The sequence below is a fragment of the Sminthopsis crassicaudata genome, chromosome 3 (genome assembly GCF_048593235.1).
Source record: "Sminthopsis crassicaudata isolate SCR6 chromosome 3, ASM4859323v1, whole genome shotgun sequence".
NCBI lineage: Eukaryota > Metazoa > Chordata > Mammalia > Dasyuromorphia > Dasyuridae > Sminthopsis > Sminthopsis crassicaudata.
Genome location: NC_133619.1, coordinates 583,634,361 through 583,657,589, shown reverse-complemented (window position 1 = coordinate 583,657,589; position 23,229 = coordinate 583,634,361). Strand labels below are relative to the sequence as shown.

Sequence of the window (23,229 nt, the reverse complement as noted above, 5' to 3'; positions counted from 1 at the left end):
CAAAAGAACTCTGGGAAATGAGTGTGAACCACTACATAGAATTCCCAATCCCTCTATTTTTGTCCGCCTGCATTTTGGATTTCCTTCACAGGCTAATTGTACACTATTTCAAGGTCTGATTTTTTTTGTACAGCAAAATAACTGTATGGACATGTATACATATATTGTATTTAACATATACTTTAACATATTTAACATGCATATGTCAACCTGAGGGAGTGGGGGGAAAGAGGAGAAAAATTGGAACAAAAGGTTTTGCAATTGTCAATGCTAAAAAATTACCCATGCATTTATCTTGTAAATAAAAAGCTATAATTAAAAAAAAATAAGATTTCCTAGGAACATTATCTAAGGAATGCAGCTAGTGGAAAATTTCTTTCCTTTCTCTTCTCTACCAACATGCTTTCATCTATTTTTGATGTGGCCACATGATAAGAGTACAAAGAGACTTGGATTTGAATCAGAAAATTGGAGGTTGCCTTAAATCCTAGCCATTCCACTTGTGCCACCTTTGGGTTGGGAAATGACATCAGCTTTCTAGGCTGCTGTTTCCTTATCTGTAAAGAATGTTAAAATGCATTACTTCCATAGTCCCCTCCAGTGCTAAATCTATAATATTATGTTTTTTCTTTCTGACCCCTTATTAGGGACATTCCACAGAAGTCTATCCTTGGACCTCTTCTTTCTTTAAATTCTTTTCCTTGGCAATCTGATTGACTTAATCAAACTCTACTGATAACACCCAGACATATTTCTCCAACATTGACCCCTATTTCCAAATTCCTAACCAAAATGATTATATAATTTCTCATTCTGTGTATAAATACTTATGGTAATGATTTAAACTATACTTTCTTTGTAAGTATGCCTGTGAAGCTGATACTACAAGATATAATTATAAATCATTTGGATGGAGACACAAGTTCAGAATCATATAGCTAATAAGAAGTATAGCTGTGGTTTAAATCCATTGCTTTTTTTGCAAGCCTGGCATTCCGTGTATGCTGTCATATTTCCTATTATAATTGCCTATAGGACATCTCAACTTGATTGTCCCATGGAAACTTCAAACTTATTATGTTCCAAAGAGTGTTTTGTGTATATATGTATTATTATACTTGTGTTTTACATGACATTTATCATCAGTTTCATTTTAAAAGTGTCTTTTATTTTTAATCTTCTTTCTCCTTCCTCCTTCATTAAATTTTGTCCAGTTCTCTTTCATGATCTTAGGCAATCACTTCTCTTTGCTTCATATTCCTTCATCTGTGCAATGAGAAGGCTGGCTTAGATGACCTTTAAGGTCCCTGTGTAGCTCAAAACATTATCCCATGACCCTGATTTATTCAGTCAGTCAGAAAAGTCATTTTAAATGGACTTACTTATGTGTTAGATACTAAACACTAAACACTATATATACAAAGAAAGCCAAAAAGGATTCCTGATCTCAAGGAGCATACATTCTAATTGGGGATGGAAGTGGAGTGATGTAAATATCTAAATAACAAGATATATACAGATTATGTTCAACACATTGACTATCCATCATCTTTCTTATCTAGTAATAAGTTCTGCTAATTCAAACAATTCAATATTAATAATAACAAGTACAACCTTTTAAGATTTGCAAAGCTTCCTCCTTTCTCCAATATGTTGACTAGTTTGATTATTTTTTTCTCTTTATTTTTTCCAATTTCTTATAAAGTATGGTGCTCTGGGTAGGAGAGATATTGTAAAATGAAGATTGATGGAAAAATAAAAGATATAAATAAAATATCTAGATCCTCATTGCCCATCTATCAAAATATATACTTATTAGTCTAGAATTAAAGTTTTGTTTGTTTTTTCCCCACCCAGATGTAAACCTAACTTTTTCATTCTTTTCTCTATTCCCCTGAGCCAAATTAAACTATTCTCTCTCTCTGGATGCAAATGGAATTTTTCATCCCAAGAATATTGGGATTGTCTTGAATCTCTCCATTGCTAAGAGGAGCAAAGAACATCATAGTTGATCATAACATAATCTTGCTGTTACTATGTACAATGTATTCTTGGTTTTGCTCACTTCACTCAGCATCAGGTCATGTAAGCCTTTCCAGGCTTTTCTGAAATAAGCTTGCTCATCATTTCTTATAGAACAATCCATTACATTCATATACCATAACTTATTCAGCTATTCCCCAACTGATGAGCATCCATTCAATTTCCAGTTCTTTGCTACTACAAAAAAAGCTAAATAGGTATTTGTTGAATTGAGTTGAAAAGATGAATACTAGACTTGGTGATTAGGATTTTATCTTATTGACAATTGGAAATCATTTTCCAATTGTTTCAGTGGAGACAGGAAGTCTTGTGTTCTTAGAAGCATAAATTTTAAAGCAGGAAGGAACTTTAGAGGGCAAGTCTTACTCCTTCATTTTGTAGATTAGACCTTTGAGGCCCAAGCAAATGCCTTATTCAAGGTCATACTGCCAGTCATTCCCCTGAGTCAAGATCAGATTTTAGGTCTTGGAGACTCTAAGTCCAGTGCCCTATCCCCTGCACCATATTGGTTCAATGTGAGCATTGAGTAGTAGATTAAATTGCTATATTGTATAGGCTAGATAGAAAAGGAAAGACTAAGGAAGGGAGAATGGTTGAGAATTTTCCTTTTGCTCAAGACTTATATTCCTATTTGTTACCTTCCTCTTTCCATTTCCAAATCTGGCCCACATTTATTGGTCTAGAATAAAAAAAAAATGACAGATTCCCAAAATCTCAGGGTTAAACCTAAGATATCTTCTACTCAAACTCATAACTGAATAGTATTACTTAGCATTCTTAACACATCAGCATTAATTGTGAAGATTTTTTTTCCCTGTGACAAAGTATCTGGAAATTCCTACTAAAGGACTATGGATAAAAACAGAAGCTAACCAACCTCCTCTGAAGGATAGTCCATCACTGAAGGATGGACTAACCAGTATCCTTTCTTTCCTGAAGTCTTATTTCTTCACAAGACAACCCCTCCTCCCACCTGCCCCAAGTAATACCAATATCTCAACGCCAAGGAACTAGGCTATAGGTGAAGTATAAGCTGAAGTAAGATGCTCTCTTCTCTGGCTCTGGTCAGGGCTCTTGAAGTCTATCCTTCTCTCTGGACCTTGGAGATCTGGGAGTCTCAAGAGGGCTGTGCAGAGTATATATGTGTGGAGGAGTAGCAGTTTTATAGCCATTTGGAGTCAGAGGGTTAAGGGGAATTTCTAGAACTCCAAGATTTCCCCAAGAAGTAAGGTGGCTGTGATGTCAGCACTGAGGTCACAGACAGCAGGAGAGAGTAGTAGGATGGGTTCCAGGTCAGAAGGCTTCCATCCGGGGCTGGGGGAGGATGAGGGCCGCACGGAGGCTTGCCTGAAAGGAGGGACTGGGCCGCGGCTGACTGGTACGTGCACCCAGGCTGGGGACTCTGTTTATTTGTGAGCAGGGCTTTAAGCCTTTCTCATCTTCACTCCTTTTTCCCACCTTGAGCTAATCCCACCCCTGTGCCCTCTAACCGTCCCAAAACCACTTAATTCCCCTTTGAGTCTCCAAAGTCCCCTTCTCCCTTGTGGCCCCTCCATGGCCCTGTAAAGAATCAACCCCAAGCAGGAAGGAAGCCTATTAGAGAGTAAGGGAGATCTCCCTAAGGGAAGGTGTTCTGTCATTTAGTTGTGAGTGCTGGACCCCATTCCCACTCAGGGCATTCCTTACAAGTTTCCCCCCTCCCCTGGCCCCAACCCTAAGGCCTCATCCCCCCACCCTCAGCTGCGTCCCCACCGACCCAGCCCCTCTGCCCACCATGGCCAAGAGCGGAGAGGTCCCACCCCGGGCCAGCCCTGCCTCCACCACGGACCCCCACATCATCAAGGTGACGGTGAAGACACCCAAGGACAAGGAGGAGTTTGCAGTACAGGACACTTGCACCATCCAGCAGCTGAAGAAGGAAATCTCTCAGCGTTTCAAGGCCCACCCTGACCAGCTGGTCCTTATCTTTGCCGGAAAGATCCTCAAGGATCCAGACTCCCTGGTCCAGTGTGGCATTCGTGATGGGCTCACCGTCCACCTAGTCATCAAGATGCAGAAGCGGGGTGGGGGGCCAGAGTACCTGGCCTCCGGCCAGCCAGCCCCGCCCCCTCCACCCCCTCCACCCCCCCCACCAGTCCCAGTCCACCCCGGCGGGGCACACCCCTTCAGTCTGGGTGTCCTCACGGGGCTCAATGGATTGGGTCTCACGTCCGGCAGCTTTCCCGACCTGCAGAGCCAGCTCTTGTGGCAGCACATATCCGTGCCCGAGCTGGTGGCCCAGATCATCGATGACCCCTTCATCCAGGGCCTCCTCTCCAATACGGGCCTGGTCCGTCAGCTGGTCCTTGACAATCCCTACATGCAGCAACTGATCCAGCACAACCCGGAGATTGGGCACATCCTCAACAACCCAGAGATCATGCGCCAAACCCTAGAATTCCTGCGTAACCCAGCTATGATGCAGGAAATGATGCGGAGCCAGGACAGGGCACTCAGTAACCTGGAGAGTATCCCCGGTGGTTACAATGCCTTGCGGACCATGTACACTGATGTCATGGATCCCATGCTAAATGCAGTACAGGAGCAGTTTGGTGGGAATCCCTTTGCGGCAGCAGCTGCCACCTCCAGTACCACCAGTTCAGGATGTAGTCAACCTTCTCGGACTGAGAACTGTAACCCCCTCCCCAATCCCTGGGCCAGCCAATATGGGATCACAGCAGGAAGACGGGAGTGGCGGCGTGGAGGCCAGGACTCCAGGCCTGTCCCACTCAGATCAAACTCCCAAGAAGGATCTCCCAGTTTTCCCAGCATAGGGCTAGCGGGCTATCTCCAGCAAGTCTCTGACCCTCCACAGGGCTTGGGTGCTTTTTTGCAGGGGCCAGTATCCCCTCTGGGTCTCAGTCAAGATCCTGGCCCAATGTCTCTGTCAGGGGATCATGTGCCTCCCACCGTACCCCCAGTCCAGCAGTCTGGAACCAGACAGTCCTTACCCAAAGAGCCTCTTGCAGTGAAAGCTAAGAGCACCTGCCCTGCATTTCTGAAAACCCCTTCAACCAGCAGCTCCAATAGGGGTAGTGACAAGGAAGATGATGGTAGTGTAGGCCCCAAAGGCCACAACACCAACATGCCCAATCTGGTGTCAGGTCTGACAGACACCAGTGGGGATGGCATTATGACCACGTCCCCAACTCCAGTTGCTGGAGGCCCCCAAGCACCAGAGCCCGCATGGCTGGCTGCGCCAACCTATGTGAGGCCCCCACGACCAGTCACACTGGAAGCCTCCCCTCCAGGTGCCCTGCAATTTCAAGAAGAAATGCGAAGCCAGCTGCCACTGCTCATCCACCTCCAAGCAGCCATGGCAAACCCTCGTGCTTTACAGGCCCTGATACAAATTGAGAATGGCCTACAAACCCTTGCCACTGAGGCTCCCCGTCTCTTACTCTGGTTCACACCTTCCCTTGGGGTCCTGGGGATCCCTTCTGTCATTGCTGAGGCTGACATGGGTACCTTCTCCCTAAGTAATCCAACATCAATGGCGAACTCAGAGGAGCCCTCAGAAATGGCTGCCCGAACAGTGTCCCCTGGTCTAGGCTTGGCTGAGGTAGAACCTCAGTCCACCTCCCTCCTCCAGATGTTGCAAGTCTTGACCAACAGCAGCCCCCAGCTGCAGGTATCTCCATTACAGCAGCCTGAGGCACACTTTCAGCCCCAGCTGGAACAGCTGCAAGCCATGGGTTTCCTCAACTCAGAGGCTAACCTCCAGGCCCTCATTGCCACAGAGGGTGATGTGGACAGGGCTGTGGAGAAGTTGAGGGAGTCACAAACATCCTAACAGGATTGGCCCCCTTACCCCTGCCCTTGTCCCCAGACCTGCCCCACTCCCTGCTGCACCCCCCTTGGAATGCAGCCACACTATGAACTAAATTTACCGAGATGCCCTTTACGTGGAAAAAGTTGTTCCAAATGACTGAGGAAGAGAGGGAGAGAAAAAGAGGATGGGTCATTGTCTAACCAGATGACCCCCAAATCTTGGGGGGGGTCTGATCTGTTCAGTGTCCCCTCTGCCCTGTGCCTGCCTCAAGGATGCAATTATATCCAACTTCCAGTGTCAGCCATTGTCTTTGTCTGCATATTTGGTGGGACTGAGGAGGTGGGCAGAGGGGAGTTGGTATGGGGAGGGGGGAAGTCTTCAAAAAGAAAGATGAAGGGAATTTAGAAGGGAATTGGAGGGAGGAAGAAACTAGTTGGAACTTAAAAAGAAATATGGAAGACATGGCAGGAGTGGATTTAAGAGAAATAGGAATATAATAACAGTGCTATGGAATTGTATTCAAATTCTGACTCTACTTATCAACAGCAGGTCAATTCCCCTTTTTGAGCTTCATATTCTTTACCTAAAAAGACCTGATATCTAAGTTCCTTCATCCCGCTAAAGCCTCTGGGAGAGCTAAGTTTTTTTGGGGGGAAGGAATGAGAATTGTTGTGGGGAAAAGTTAATCTCTAGGGCAGAGCTACTTGTACTGTGTTCCCTGTTTTTTTTCTAATTTAGCCTAACATTTCTATTTCCTTCAGCCAATTAAGGCGGCCAGTTTCCCTGTAGCTTACCATTTTCGGTTTTCTTCTTTTTTTTTTTTGCTGAGGCAATTGGGTTAAGTGACTTGCCCAGAGTCATACAGCCAGGAAGTGTTAAGTGTCAGTTCAGATTGGGTGCTCTCCACTCTGCTACCTAGCAGTCCTCATTTTCTTAAGAAAAATAAAAACAGGAAAGGAAAATAAAAATGAAATAAAAACACAACAGAACATCAGGAAGGATTCAAAATATATAACAAATTACCAGTTTAAGAAAGTATATATAATAGAAATTATTTTCAAGAGTGTCCATCTTTGCTTCCTTGTAGGTTTTTCTTTTGTTCTTTGTTGCACACTTTTTTACTTTTTTTTCTCCTTTCACATGCCTTCCCTTTTAAACAAGCTATAGTTAATCATGTATTCATACTTATATAGACATATACATATACAACACACACATATATACATAAACATTCACACACACACATATATATATATATATACAAATATGCAAAAAGCAACATGTATATATATATATATATCTCAATATATATTCACACATACATATATATATAAGCATTTACCCAATATAAACATGCCTCTAAAACAATATTAATATGGCTGACATAACATATTTCTCTCTTGATTGAATCTTTAAGTTTGACTTTGTCTATGATCAATGATTACTAGCCCTACTTTTTTTTTAATAAATTCTACTCCTGATCTTTGTTGTATTTATATTTCTTCTTTCCTTCTTGCTAACTCTTGTTTTAATTGTTCTTTAGTTTGCTATTAAATTCCCCCTATCCATGGATTTCTCTTTTCTTCATCCACTCTTTGTTTCCCTCATTCTGTCCATTTCTCCCTTATTTATACATTTTAGAAGGGTGCTATACCTCATGATATATAAGTACTATTGCCTATTTAACCCATTCCTGATGTAAGTTTTCAGAACTACAAGCCCTCCTTCCCTCTGTAATATGACTATTCCTCTGTCCCTCATTTGTATAATATAATTACTATTTTGACCTTTTCCTAGATGGCTTTGGCTTTTAGAATCAGATCACACTCAACTCTTCCCCAATATTTCTTTTAAACCACCCAACTGCTAAAATCAAACATATAATACACATTTCCATGGGAAAACAATCTGTACATGTTGAATTCCATAAACTTGATCTTTTGATATTTGCCCTTGTATGTTAAATTTTCTATTGATTTTCATTTTGGTTGAAAGTCCTGAAAATCTTTAAGTGCATTGAATGTCTTTTTTTTATTCAATATTATAATTTGGGAGGATGTGACACTTTTGGCTGCAGGCCTATTTCTTTTTATTGCTGGTATATATATGATAGCAGGACCTGTGGTTTTTTATCATGGTGATTGTTAAGTCCTGTAATTATAGGTCCAACGTATTTGAATTGTTTATTTTTGTTTATTGCAAAATTTTCTCTTTGGTCTGGGGGTCTCAAAATTTGATGATAGTATTCCTATATGTTTTCCATAAAAGATCTCTTTGAGGTGGTAAATAGTGGATTTTTTTTTTTTTGTATTTCTACATTCCCCTCATGTTACATCACTCTAGGACAATTTTCTTGGATTATTTCTTGTTTCACTGTGCCAAGCTTTTTTTTTTTTTTTTTTTTTTTTTTTTGGTCATGGCTTTCAGGTAGTTCATTTATTCTTGTATTTTCTCTTCTTGGCCTGTTCTCCAGAACTGTGGTACCTATCACCTTATCACCTCCCACAACTGACTGTAGCTGGGGGATCCTGAAAAAATTTTTTAATCTCTCACTGCTTTAGGCTACTTACTAATACTATATACATTGCAGAGAAAGCATTGATATGTCTTGATGGAAAGGGTATTCACTAGACCAATAAAATTGTAGCTTCAATCCTTGTCCCAAATTTTTTTGACAGCAACCACAATGGAGCTCATGTTACTGTGTTGTAATCCGAACTCTTGCCTGGTTTCCTTCATTACTTAGCTCAAATCTTACTTTTTGCTATGCTACATCAGCCCCCCCCCCTTTTCTCTAAGATTATCTTCCTTTTGTTCTCTATATATCATATATTTACTTATATGTTCTATCTCCTGTTAGAGTAAGCTCTTAAGAGCAGGGACATGGTCTTTTTGTCTTATTTTTTTTAAATAAAATTTTGTTACCAGTATTTTTTGACAATGGATCATTAATTTTACTTGTACTTGGAAGATAAATATCCATCCAGTCCTAGTGAGATTAACTCAGAAAAACAAGATCCTCTCTTATCATTGTCTTATCTAAGTTTTGAATTCTCAAATATTCATGCTGTGATATTCTTCCTAATTCAAAATTCAAAAATCATTCTTTTCAGCAGAAAAAAAATAAGCCTTTAGGCTATTATCATCCATTCACTCTCATATAAACACTATGATACTTTGTACACTGGAATCTTGAGGTCTAGACTTCTTCAAGCCAAAACAAAGATCATTGTTCTGCTATATTTTGTCTTTTGAATGTTTCTATGAAAGTCTTCTTTTACCATTTCTTACCCCTCCCCCTTCCTTGTTCTCTGTTCCATGCATGCACACAGAGATTATAACAGTAATAAGTCACTGCTTATAAAAGTATAGAAAATCTCATCAAAATTAGTTCTCCCTAAATTATATTTAGTATTCAATATGGGTTACTTCCCTAAATTTTTACTTATAGTAGTGGGGATAAGTTTCCAGAAAACGCTGACTACTTATGCTATTCTTCTTCCATACTCAAAGAGCACTAATGACACCATGATATTTCCTTTGTGATACTGCAATTCTGCTTTGTTCAAGTAGCACAGCACTTTGTTTGATGCAGGGACACCATACAAGGTTGTTCTGTCATAATCATAGATACCTTAAGAGTGTCCTTGTGCCACTTCTTCTGAGCTTTGTGAGTGCTTGCCTTGTGTGAGTCTTTAGTCTTTAAATAATCATATATTGGGGTAGCTAGGTGTTAGAATCGATAGATCACCAGTCCTAAAGTCAGGAGGACCCGAGTTCAAATCTTAACACTTCCTAAAGATGTGATTCTGGGCCAGTCACCTGACTCCAATTGCCTCAGCAAAAAAATAAATTGATAGATAAATAAATAAGCATATATTTAGTACATAGTGTCTTCTGCAGGCAGTTCAGCTCAAGGAGGACTTTTGAGTGTCTAGTATTTGTTTTAGGGGGGAGCTCACCGCTAAAATGATAGCTCATTAGTCCCCACCAATCCCCATGAGCTTTCCACTGACAGTTAACACTATTAATTTTCAGGAAAAAAATTCATAAATGGCACAGTAATAACATTAGTTACAAAACATTCCTTGAAGAAATCAAGGGCTTACTCTTCCACAAAAATAGAGTCCTTGAGAAGAGCTGTATAAACACTGTCTAATAGTGGCGTGGTATACATATAGAGCACATATGACTAAGGTAATTCACAGAGTTGTTAGAATAAGGTTTCCAAATCCTCCTTCTTACATAGTCAACTCTCAAAAGGTAGGAGTTATTCTATCTTGAGTTCATTGCCAACTCTCTTCTTTGGTTCCAGAAACTGTTTCTAGACTGTCTATATGTGTCTACTTTAACCTTGCCTCAAACTGTATAGAACAAATTCTCTGACTGTGGATGAGGTATTTCCATCTGGGTGAGGATCTCTGTTCTTGGTGACCATGACTAATGGGGGAAGAAGGAGAGAAGATAAAATCTCATCTTCTCTGACAAGAAATGAAGAACTTAATTCTTCCCTCACTACCATCTTTCTCTAAAATGGCTCAAATTCCTAACTATCTCCAGGGCTTAGCTATTTAAAAACCTACAAGAATGAGATCAGTATTTCTGTTCATCCAATGAAATTATTTCATTCTGACTCAATCCAAGAAATTACATAAACTAATATTTAAGGATAACAGGTAATACAGAGAAAATAGGAATAACAATGTGCTGAATATAACACATTATCTCTAATTGTATACTGTGACAGCAGCAAATGAGTTAGAAGAAAATCAAATACCCTTTATACATGCAGCTAAATATAATGCAAATAATGTATCCTTTAAATGATTGTATGTATATAAATTCATACTACTCAAAGTTATAATTGTATTAAAAATGTCATTGGTTCTAGTATATAGTGTAGATTTTAACAATGTAATCAATTCAGATTCATAAGTTGCATTAATCAGAACCTAGCTATATATATACCTATATACATAAATGCATCTATATACTATATTCACAGGAATTGCCTTCAAGAATTCTAAATTCTTAATACTACCTATGAATTTTTGCAGGTGTTTGAACTAAATCCTTGGTTCTAAAGCACTGAAGCCCTAGTTATCTACTTCTATTCAATCTCCATGTAGAAATGGGAATCCTTTTCAGAGATATTAAGATTGAACTGATGGGACTTGATGAGATCACTAAAGTAGATAGCATACAGTGAAAAGAGGATATATATACAATCTTGGTTAGTGGGCATAATATGAAGAACCAGCAAGGAAGGCTGAAGGAAAGTAAAATTTAAGTAAGTGTTAAGGAAGAGAACCAGAAGAAACAGTGTTACAAAAACGTAGACTAAAAAAAGAGTAGCTAGGAGGAAAATTTGATGAACAAAAATTATGTAAAGAATTCAAGAAGGATTAAAATTGAGAAAAAGGGCATCAGAACTAGCATTTAAAGAAAATTGGCAACTATGCAAATTAAGCAAATTCTATTGCATGAGGATGTCAGAAGCCAGAAAGCAGAGGATTTAGAAAAGTAGTAAGAGAACTCATATGGATGTATACAATAATTTACATGTGTGTGTATATACACACATATATACATATATATATATATATGTGTGTGTGTATGCTTTTATATATATATATATATATATATATATATATATATATATATATATATATATATATATATATATATATATATATATATATATATATATACACACACACACACACACCTATTTATGTCTAATGGTAGCCATAACTTGGGCATAGTGGAGGCAAGAAAAAAAAAGGGAAAAGAAATTTACATGACAATTTTGTTGTGTATTTATAAAGAATAGCACCTTGGTAGTATATTTGAATTTTCATGTAAACTATTGTTTATATTGTGTTAAGTTGTAGAAATTTTCATTTCATTCCATTAATTAAAAATAAAAAATTTTAAAAAGAGTAATAGAAAAGAGTGAAAGAACTGAATATAAATGGCTTTTTCAAGTTTGAGCATTAAGTGAGTTGTGAGGAAGAGAGATGATAAGTAATGGGGTGATATTTCTCATAACTGAATAGGAAGTGGTATAGTCAAAGTGGAAAGAAAGCTGAATATAGAATCAGCATATTTGGTTAGATCTGGCCTCTGCCACTTACTAATTGTATAACCTTTTAGGATTGCTTAATTTTTTCTTGGTCTTCATTTCCTCTATAAAATGAAATGAATAAAATAAACTTTAAGGTCCTTTCCAGCTCTAACTTCATGATCCTCATCCAAACCATACTTGAAAAAAAATTCCCTATATATAGTATCTTTGAAAAGTGCTCATAGAGTATCCACTAAAGAAGCTCAAATGATGGAAAACATCATTCCTGGGTTTCCTGCTTCCCTACAATATATCTTCTCCCTTCACTTGCTTTTCAGTTATTCAACATCACTATAGAAAGTTGTATAATTGTGCTATGTCCACTCCAAATTTGTTATTGTTCAGTCATTTTTCAGTCATGTCCAAGTCCCCAAAATCTCTATGGGGTTTTCTTGGCAAAGATATTAAAGTTATTTGTCATTTCCTTCTCACATTCATTTTACAAGAGAGAAAAATGGAGCAAACAACTTTGCATAGCAGTTGCCCTGCTTATAAGATCTGAGGTTGTATTTGAATTCAGGTCTTTTTGACTCTAGGACCTGCACTCTATTCACAGTGCCACCTAGCTTCCAAACTTATACAATCTAAATACCCCCTCGTTATTACATGGTAATCCTTTAATTCTTCCTTGATTTACTCTCTATTCATTTTCTTCCAGTAACTGTTCAAAAAAAATCTTTTTCTCCTCAATCTTCTGATATTATCTTTTCCTTTCCCCTTCTCATCTGAGAATTTTGTCTCTTGTTTTACCAAGCAAACAAAAATCATCCTTTATGAGCACCCCTTTTTCCCATTAGATATTTCAGAAAATACCACCCACTATCCTATCCTCCCCTCCCTCACTCTTTCCTGAGATTTTGTTTTTCTTTAATTATGAGTTCCTTCTATGTTGCCTAGAAATATGTCCAGTTTTTTCCCCATCCTAAAACAGGTTTGATTTTACATGACTTTAAGTTAGTTCCTTTCCTCAAAAACATGCATCCCAATGAAGGATACAACATATAAAAATGGGTACATGCAAAATATATACAGGTAGAGTAGAGGATTCCAGATTTCCTTCACAAACATCCAAAACTAATGTCTTATGGTTAATGTAGAATGACTACTTCTATTACTATAACAAAGAGTTGGGGCAGAACAGTGGTCCTTTTGGGAAAACTAGAAAAGATCTGAAGAAAAATACCAAGATGGAGATTTAGCCAAAGTGAAATGTAAACACTTCTAAGCTATATCCACTGAAATAGCAAAGCTATTAGCCCTGAGGTAAAGTTGAGCTCTAAGGCAGACCTGGCTTCAATCACAAAAATTTTCACCTCTTGGACAGCTTGGGGAAATCAGGCATCTGAGCAAGGGAAAATTGGGGAAATCTCTATTGACAAGGAATGACAGGCCTATCCAGGCCCAGATGTGGCCTTGAGCAAGGACATCATACAAGTCTAGTGAGTGTAGAAGTAGTAGGGTGGAAATGCTATTGGCTATGGGCACTCAGAGGAAAACTGAGTTCTTGGGTTTGGTTCCAGGCCATAAGGGAGAAATGAAGGTTATAGACACTGGAGCATTCTCAAGAAGCAAGAGTATTACCAGCATAGTGGGCTGGCATTCTAGCTATAGCTTAGGGGGGAAGGAGTAGAGAGATGTTTGAGCCCAAAACAAAGCTCAAAAAATAACTAAGAAATCTGAGGCCAGAAACTCCAAGACCTGACTCCAGATTTAGAGGTGAATATAATAGCAAACTGTAATAAATATTTTTAAATGAATAGATAAAGAATAAAGAACTCGACCAAAGACAGTTATTATCGGAATAGAGAAGACTGGTTTTTATCTACAGAAGAACATACTGACTCAAAAAGAAACAATAGCAAAAAACAAACAAAAAAAAAAAAAAAAACAACCCTATCTTGCTCCAAAGAGTGTAACTTCACCTGCCCCCAAAGAATTTACAGAATAAATAAAAAAAGATTTTAAAAATCAAGAGAGATTGAAGGACAAAATTTTAAAAGTAACAATAAAAAACCCAAAAATTATCAAAAGAAAGTTAACTGAAAAAAGAGATCTAGAATCTTAAGAAATTTCCTTCTTTTTACTACATTGCTCTTTATTACTTAACCTACGCTCCTTCAAGTATACCTTCTTTATCCTATTTCCCAACACTCTCCATTTGCCCTCTCATTTCTATCTGAATTTAGAATATGAAAATTATAACTGGGCAAGGGGAAGCCATAAAAGTCATGATAATGAGAAAGGATAGTGAGGAAAATAGTAAGGAAAATAAATAATACGTATTAAAACATGGAATGTGAATTAGATGAATTCACCCATAAAATGGAAACAAATAATAGGTTAAAAATTTGAACTCAACAGAAAATGTTATAAAATAAGAAATACACAGAAACAGAAAGACTAGGACACTATTTCCTTCAATTTGCTGTCTCCTCTATATAAGCTCCTTGAGAGCAGGAACAATTATATTGCATTTATAACCTCAATGCCTAGTATGATATGTACATATGTGCTTAAATGCTTTTTCATTTATATATTCATTCATCAATCACTAAATATTTATTTATGGACCTTCTATTATGTGTCAGGCACTATGCTAAGTACTGGGGATAGAAAAGGAGGCAAAAGACAATCCTTACACCCTTAAGAAACTTAACAATCTAATGGAGGAGACAATATGCAAATAAAATATATACAAAGCACACAAGATAAATACAAAATTGAGAGGTAAGGCATTGAAATTAAGAAGGATTGGGAAAGTTTTTTTGTAAAATATGGTATTTTAGTTGATACTTAAAGGAAGCCAAAGTAGGCAGAATTGGGAAGGGGACACATTCCAGACATAGGGGACAGTCAGAGAAAATGTCTGGAGCTGAGAAACGGAGTTTCTATTTCATAGAAGAGCCAAAAGGCTAGTATGACTGGATTGAAGAGTGCTTGGAAAGGAGTAAGATGCAAGAAGAATGTAAAAGTAAGTGGGAGCTAGTTTATGAAGGACTTTGAATTCCAAACAGAACATTTTATATTTAATACTGGAAACAATAGGGAGCTGTTGCCGTTTTTGAGTAGAGGGGTTGGGGGACGACATGGTCAGACCTACACTTTAGAAAAATCAATTTGTTGGATAAATAGAGGATAGAATAGAGTAGAAACCTGAGTTAAGCAAACCTACCAGCAAACTATTACAATATTCCAGACATGAGATTATAAAGGTTTGCAGTAGAGTGGCGGAAATGTCAAAAGAAAGAAGGAATATAGGCCGAGTGAATATAATAAAGATGACAATGCTCCCCAAACTAATCTATTTATTTAGTGCTATACCAATCAGACTCCAAGAAACTATTTTAATGACCTAGAAAAAAATAACAACAAAGTTCATATGGAAGAATAAAAGGTCAAGAATTTCAAGGCAATTAATGAAAAAAATTCAGATGAAGGTGGCCTAGGTGTACCTGATCTAAAGCTATATATATAGCAGCAGTCACCAAAACCATTTGGTATTGGCTAAGAAATAGACTAGTTAATCAGTGGAACAGATTAGGTACACAGGACAAAATAGGGTACAACTATAACAATCTAGTGTTTCATAAACCCCAAAATACCAACATTAGGGATAAAAATTCATTATTTGAAAAAAATTGTTGGGAAAACTGGAAATTAGTATGCCAGAATATGGATCCATACACCACCATATACCAAGATAAGATCAAAATGGGTCCATGATTTAGGCATAAAGAATGAGATCATAAATAGATTAGAGGAACAGAGGATAGTCTACCTCTCAGACCTGTGGGGGAGGAAGGAATTTATGACCAGAGGAGAATTAGAGATCATTATTGATCACAAAATAGAAGATTTTGATTACATCAAACTAAAAAGTTTCTGTACAAACAATACTAATGCAAACAAGATTAGAAGGGAAGTAACAAATTGGGAAAATATTTTTAAAAGTAAAGGTTCTGACAAAGGTCTCATTTCCAAAATATATAGAGAACTGACCCTAATTTATAAGAAACCAAACCATTCTCCAATTGATAAATGGTCAAGGGATATGAACAGACAATTCTCAGATGATGAAATTGAAACTATATCCACTCATATGAAAGAGTGTTCCAAATCACTACTGATCAGAGAAATGCAAATTAAGACAACTCTGAGATACCACTACACACCTGTCAGATTGGCTAAGATGACAGGAACAAATAATGATGAATGTTGGAGGGGATGTGGGAAAACTGGGACACTGATGCATTGTTGGTGGAGTTGTGAAAGAATCCAACCATTCTGGAGAGCAATTTGGAACTATGCCCAAAAAGCTATCAAACTGTGCATACCCTTTGACCCAGTATTGCTGTTATTGGGATTATATCCCAAAGAAATTCTAAAGAGTGGAAATGGACCTGTATGTGCCAAAATGTTTGTGGCAGCTCTTTTTGTTGTAGCTAGAAGCTGGAAGTTGAATGGATGTCCATCAATTGGAGAATGGTTGGGTAAATTATGGTATATGAAGGTTATGGAATGTTATTGCTCTGTAAGAAATGACCAGCAGGAGGAATACAGAGAGACTTGGAGAGACTTACATCAACTGATGCTGAATGAAATGAGCAGAACCAGAAGATCACTATACACTTCAACAACAATACTGTATGAGGATGTATTCTGATGGAAGTGGATATCTTCAACATAAAGAAGATCCAACTCACTTCCAGCTGATCAATGATGGACAGAAACAACTACAACCAGAGAAGGAACACTGGGAAGTGAATGTAAATTGTTAGCACTACTGTCTATATACCTTCAGAATCCAATACTTAATGTGCAACAAGAAAATTGGATTTACACACATATATTATATCTAGGTTATACTGTAACAAATGTAAAATATATGAGATTACCTGCCATCGGGGGGAGGGAGTGGAGGGAGGGAGGGGAAAATCTGGAAAAATGAATACAAGGGATAATGTTATAAAAAAAATTACACATGATTATATACTGTCAAAAAATGTAAAATTATAAAATTAATTTAAAAAAGAAAGAAGGAATATTTGATATACATTGCCTGGTGCAATTTATAGGCCCTAGAAACACATTGGGTATAGGACTGAGAGATGATGAGAGGTCAAAGATTAATCTTAAACTGTGAGTCTGAGGGACTGGGAGGACAGTGTTGTCCTCAACTGTAATAGAAGAGTAGAAAGGGGGATAGGGAAGGTTTAGGGGAAAAGATTGTTAATTCTTTTTTGGATATGTTGACAATGTTAATAAAAAAATATTTGTTCTATTTTAGTGGGGAAAAGATGGAAAGCTATGGTTTAGGTAAGAGTATAGTTAATTAGCTTTTCAAGTAGTTGAACAATGAGATGAAGTCATCAATAATTCATTATCAACTTGAAAAAAAGTTTGCAGGTGATAACCCCAGAGGTCAGTAGTAGGTTCTATGCTATTCTTATCAATAAGTTGGACAAAGATATAGATGTCAAGATTATAACATTTTGAGAAGATGCAAAGATAGGAGAAATCACTAACATTATTTTTATTAGAAAACTTTCTCCCAAACCCTTTAATGTTGCTATCTTCCCTCTGTGATTATTTCTAACTTATCAAATACATACATACATATATATATATATATACATCTATTTGCTCATAATTGTTTGTATATCATCTTCTCAAATAACTGACATTTGAAAAAAAGGGATTTTCTGTCACTATCTCTTTCTATCTCTCTGTCTCTGTCTTTGTCTCTGTCTGTCTCTGTCTCTCCCACTCACTCACCCTTTCTCTTGCCATCCTCAGTATTTAGTGAAGTACATGATACTTAGTAGGCATTTAATAAATGCTTGTTGATTATTCAACATACCGAAGGTCGGAATCAGAATTCAATGAAGAACAAGATAAAAGTACCAAATTTAATAGCAATGCAATTAAGAATAAATATGTCTTATACTTGAAACCAAAAATTCAACTTCACAAATCTAAGATGAGAAAAGTGCAGTTAGAAGTCCATCTGAAAAATTTTTGGAGACTATACTGGAATGCAAATCCAATACAATTCAACAATATGTATAACAGGATAGTGCTCATAGTAAGTACTTAATAAGTTATTAATTGGTTGATTGGCAATCAAGAAAAGCAAATAAGATCTTAGGCTGCAATGAAAGTCAAGCAGTGGTCCTCAAGCTTTTTAAATAGGGGGCGCTCAGTTTACTGTCCCTCAGACTGTGGGAGAGCCAGACTGCCCTCCAGGCGTAGTTTGAGAACCCCTGGTAGGGTGTAGGACTATTTGAAGAGATGACACATTTGATTCTTATCTAGAGAATCAAGTTTGGTTATAGCTATTACATATGATTACAAGTGGTCTCAATCCTTTGAGAAGCTTACTGTTGACCACATGCATGCAAAAAATAACTTTTAACAAAAGATAGAATTTATGGAGTGATGCCTATAATAAGTGAAGGGAGTTCTATTCTTTGCTTTCTATTCTCCAATTCATTTGAATTATATCCAAGGGAATCTTGGGAAGCTCAAGACCATCCCTGTCAGTTTGTTAAAACATAAGTCCCTCACTAAAATGAATACAAAGGAGTGAATTTGGATTATCAGAAATGTAGGAGTTTCATGAATCTTCAATTTCTAAATTAGACAGAAGCTTGGGATAGAAACCTTACACCCCCTGTTGAGCAAGCAAGGCTACCATATAGATTAAAGGCTTACATGTGCCCTTTACCTAGAAGACTATTCTGTGTCCCAGAAGAAAGTGTCAGATATGTTGTGGAGATTATACTTGCTCAAGAATAGGCTGAACCAGATGGTCTCTGGAGTCCTATCCAACTAAAAGATTTGTGATTTAATGGCCAAATAGCTGTTTCCCTATATCCTCCCTTTTCCTATCTCAGCATTAAAACCCATGCTTTCCCTTATCAATCTTTCCCCCACCAACCTATTCCCTCTTGTTAAATCTTGCTTATTCTTCCAATGACAGTAGGAATCCTACTTCCCCCAGAAACTTATTTATGAATATTGGGGAAGCATTCATCTGCCAATCAGAAAATAAATTTACTTCCTACAATCTCAAATAACATTTTAAAGGGACTGAGTGTGACATAGCAGACCAGAGATATAATCCTACCTAGCTACTTACTTAACCTTTCAGAGTCACAGAATACGATAAGAATTGGATGGGATCCCTAAAATTCTCTAGTATAACTGAGACATAAAAGGAATCTCCCATTGTAGCATACCTGATGTGATCATCCAGCTTCTGCTTGAAGAGCTCTGACAAGGGAAACTCACAACCTCTAATGGCAAGCCCATTCAACTTTTAAACTGTTCTAATCATTAAGCAGCTAGGTGGTGCAATGGATAGAGTAGATAGAGAAGGACTTGAGTTCAAATCTAGCCTCAGTAAGTCACTCAAACTTGATTGCCTCAGTTTTCTCATCTGTAAAATGAGGAAATGGCAAACTATCCCATCAACTTTGCCAAGAAAACCCCAGATGGGGTTACAAGAAGTTGGAAATGACTGAAATGACTAAATAATAACAATTATTAGGTAGCTGTTCAAGACATAAAGCCTAAACTTTCATCCTCCTGTAAAAATGGAGAAAATAATTATTACATACTTGGTAAAGTCTATCAGGAAGATCAACTGTGTTAAAAGATCTTCCAATCCTTAAGGTGCTAAAGAATTATTGTTAATTTTTGTCTTCCAACTATGAGCTTATATGATCATAAATACCATGAATTTTTAAGAAGTTGGTTTTTCCATAGATATGAATTCCAAACCTGCATCTCTGCAACTCCTACCCTATTATTTATAGTTCTGTTCCTAGTTGGGAACAGAGCAAAACAAGTCTAAATCCCTTTTCTACTGTTATAATCATTTAAATACCTGGAAGACAATGTTCCTAGCCCCTTTGCTAAGTTGCACAGTGGCTAGAGCATTGTGCCTGAATTAGGAAGACCTGAGTTCAAATCCAGCCTCCAACACTTAATATCCATGTAGCCCTAACTAAGCAAGTCACCTAACTTCTGTTTGTCTCATTGTCTTCAACTGTAAAACTGAGATAAAAAAGCACCTTATCTCCCAGGGTTATGTGAGAACAAAATGAGATAATATTTATAAAGTACCTACTTAACACAGTGCCTGGCACATACAAGTCAATTAATCTTTCTTTCCTTCCTCTTGAATTTTCTTATCCTTATGCTAAATACGGCTTGTTAAACTAGTCTCCAGTCTCCACACCATTTTGATTTGCCCTCCTCAAGATATGGTCCAGTTTGACAAGATACTAAGATGCAACATCCAACGATCCCGATGTGAGCTGACAAAATCAAAAGATAAACTACTCTTATTCAGGTTATGCTAACACTCCTGCTATGTCCTGTGCCTGCATTAGCTTTTGTGATTGTCTGTTAAGTTGTAAAACTGATGGTAGGACATTTCTCTATTTTTTTCACGTGTATTATTTCATTTAGCCATATCTTCCCCCCTACCACAAGCTTATGCACCTCTTCTTTGATCTCAAGTGTGGGGCATTTATACTGATTTATCCTATATTACATTCAACCTATGTCAAGATCTTTATGGATCACCTCAGAAAAAGGAAAACAAACTTTCTAATTTGTTTTGTAGCATGAATGAGATGATATAGATCTAAGATATAGATCTAATGTGTTCTTCCTCCCAAGAGGGATTTAGGATAACAGATCGGAAGATTATTCTAAAGGTGGAATTCAGGCAGTGTGATAGGCTCTTTAAGTCACATCATGAGAGGAGGTTACTCCTCTGCCTAAGGTTCATCCTAATCCTACATTCCCCTCCAGCTCTCTAGAAGTTTGTGCCCAACCCCCATTATCTTCATGCTATAACAACTCATTGTGACTTCATTAATGAGGTCACATTCCCTGAGCCTTTCCCGAGGGTGTAGGCAGGACAGGGCAAAGGATCCAGCCCTGGCTTGGTCCAGATACTGATGGGGAGCAGCCCTGGGTGCAGGGGGAGCCAGGAAGCTGCAGGGTTTTACAGCCACGGGGGTGAGCACCGAGCTGGGAGGTGGGATAGGCACAGAGCAGGGGGCAGGGGTAGCTGTCCAAGGCCAACCTTGCTCCCCACCCCAGCAGGCACAGCGCCCCACATCCTCCCCCACGGTGTCTGGCACCACACCCCAAGGACTTGGGCAGACGGACCGGCACTGGCGCGTCACTGAAGCATGGCGGGGGCCCGGGAGGAAGCGGGCGATAGCAGGCTGGTGGCAGGCCGGGAGCCGCCGCCGCGCATCATCACAGTAACAGCCAAGACACCACAGGAGCGCCAGGAGTTCACCCTGGCAGAAAACTGCAGTGTTAGGGAGTTCAAAGAGCAGATCTCAATGCGTCTTAACTGTGACGTGAACCGTCTAGTGCTCATCTTCACAGGGAAGATCCTGCGAGACCAGGACACACTGAACCAGAGGGGAGTCCTTGACGGCACCACTGTCCATCTGGTGGTTCGGAACCGCTTCCCTGGATTCACCCCCTCGTGCCATCTGACTGCCACACCTGCCACCTCAAATCAACCTATCCCAGGCAGCAATAGCCCTGGGTCTTCACCCAGCACAGGGGCTGCTGGTCTGCTGACCAGGCTGGGCCGCATAGCCCGGGGCTCACCAGATCTGGCTGACTTTCTTGGCCATTTGGCTCAGCTCCTCATGGCGGTCCCTGAAGCTGTGGTGCAGTTCCTGGATGATCCCTCCATACAAGGTCTGCTGGGTGAAACGCCATCCAGCACCAATCCTTCTGGCACTGGACCTGGGCGGCTGATGGCTCAGCCACAGACTGCTCCACCAGCCCAAGCTGCTGAGACAGTGCCTGAGGCCCTTAGGAGCCCTGCTCTGCTGAGGGAATTGTTGATGCTAAGAGCAGATGAGAGAGGTCTGGGGGCCCTGAAGGCTGTTCCTGGGGGCGATAATGCCCTGCGGCAGGTCTATGCCGATATCCAACAGCTGATGCTCACAGTCCCGGCCTCAGCACCCCGTGCCAAGGGCCCAACTTCCTTGTCTGGTCCTTCTAATTCTTCTTCCTCAGCTGGGCCTCTTCGGCTGGGAAATGTGTGGCCTGGGGCCCAGGGCCGGGTTCTGGGAGCCTCAACACAGGCCACTTCACCCTATAGCTCTAGTATACCCAATCTGTACATGGGATTGGGACCTGGCTCACAGGATATGTCCCCAACTATAGGCAAAGGGGCCCTGCCAGGCCCATCCGCACCCTCTGCCTCTGCCCTGAGGAATGCCCTGAATGTACTGCATCAGAACCCATCCCTGTTGCACCAGCTCACTGCTGGCAGCCCTCTGAGGCCCCGTCTGCCCCTGCTTCCCATACTCACTAATCCACGGGCTCTACAGGCTTGGCTACAGATTGAACAGGGCCTGCAGACACTCTCCATGGAGATTCCAGGGCTGGGACCCTGCCTACGGGGTTCTGGAAGGCCCCATGGGGGCCATGGGGGAGGTCTGGCTGGTGGGTCAAACTCCCGAGTGTCCTCCCAGCAACCCACGTTAGCTGTGCTGCAGCTCCTCCAGGCACTGGCCCATGCGAGCCCCAATGCCCTTCAGAACCCCCCACCACCACCACTACTGCCACCACCCCCATCAGAGGGCCGTTTCCAGCAGGAGCTGGACCAACTGAAGGCAATGGGCTTCTCCAATCGTGACGCCAACCTGCAAGCGCTGATTGCCACTGGTGGGGATATCCATGCTGCTATTGAGAGGCTACTGGGGGCCCCCCAGGCCTAGCACCTTGACCGCTACCCTGGGGAACCTGGACTGGGAGAGGGAAAGAGAGAGGAAGAAGAAGAGGAAATAACTCATTTTCGGATAATCTCCTATTCAAATCGGAGATCACTGTGGACAGCACCACTCTGGCAGCTGTCTCGTTCTCCACTAAAAGGCCGCTGCTTGGCCGGATGTGTCTCGTGTCACTTTGTTTGAAGTTCTAAGTTATTGGGGTAGGTTTTGGGTTATACTTCGCACCACAGGGTCATAGATACAAACATAGATACAATTTCTCATACTTTTTCCTAGGAAAAGATATTTATCTTCAGCAGAAGGAACAATCTATTGAAAGTTATTTTATTCCCCTTTTGTGAGCAAGTGATGATGGTGCCTTTGAAGAGGTGAATCAGTCCCAAACACAGAACATATTTAGGATATGATCTAAAGTAGGACCTTCCTGATTCTCTCCATCTCCTTATATCTCTGCTTCTCCCTTT

At 39.6% G+C, this 23,229-nt stretch overlaps 2 protein-coding genes and 1 long non-coding RNA gene across 3 annotated transcripts; 2 read left to right on the top strand and 1 right to left on the bottom strand.

The window, feature by feature from the left end:
* Positions 1-1,171: 1,171 nt before the first annotated feature.
* Positions 1,172-3,215, bottom strand: LOC141563640 (uncharacterized). The gene is made up of 3 exons (XR_012488474.1): positions 2,921-3,215; positions 1,615-1,714; positions 1,172-1,266 (listed from the first exon to the last, which is right to left on the bottom strand). It is a non-coding gene; the product is annotated as an uncharacterized LOC141563640 (long non-coding RNA).
* Positions 3,216-3,316: 101 nt separating this feature from the next.
* Positions 3,317-6,154, top strand: UBQLN3 (ubiquilin 3). Its single transcript, XM_074305012.1, has 2 exons — positions 3,317-3,421; positions 3,784-6,154. The coding sequence occupies exon 2, from the start codon at positions 3,818-3,820 to the stop codon at positions 5,873-5,875; it is 2,058 nt and encodes a 685-aa protein (XP_074161113.1). The 5' UTR covers positions 3,317-3,421; positions 3,784-3,817; the 3' UTR covers positions 5,876-6,154.
* Positions 6,155-20,887: 14,733 nt separating this feature from the next.
* On the top strand, positions 20,888-22,920 carry LOC141563638 (ubiquilin-1-like). The gene has a single exon (XM_074305011.1). It carries the CDS (start codon positions 21,194-21,196, stop codon positions 22,751-22,753), a length of 1,560 nt encoding a protein of 519 aa, XP_074161112.1. The 5' UTR covers positions 20,888-21,193; the 3' UTR covers positions 22,754-22,920.
* Positions 22,921-23,229: the final 309 nt, after the last annotated feature.

What these genes read in the sequence shown, in the direction of transcription:
- LOC141563638 (XM_074305011.1), top strand. Translation starts at nt 21,194, where the DNA reads ATGGCGGGGGCCCGGGAGGAAGCGGGCGATAGCAGGCTGGTGGCAGGC.
- UBQLN3 (XM_074305012.1), top strand. Translation starts at nt 3,818, where the DNA reads ATGGCCAAGAGCGGAGAGGTCCCACCCCGGGCCAGCCCTGCCTCCACC.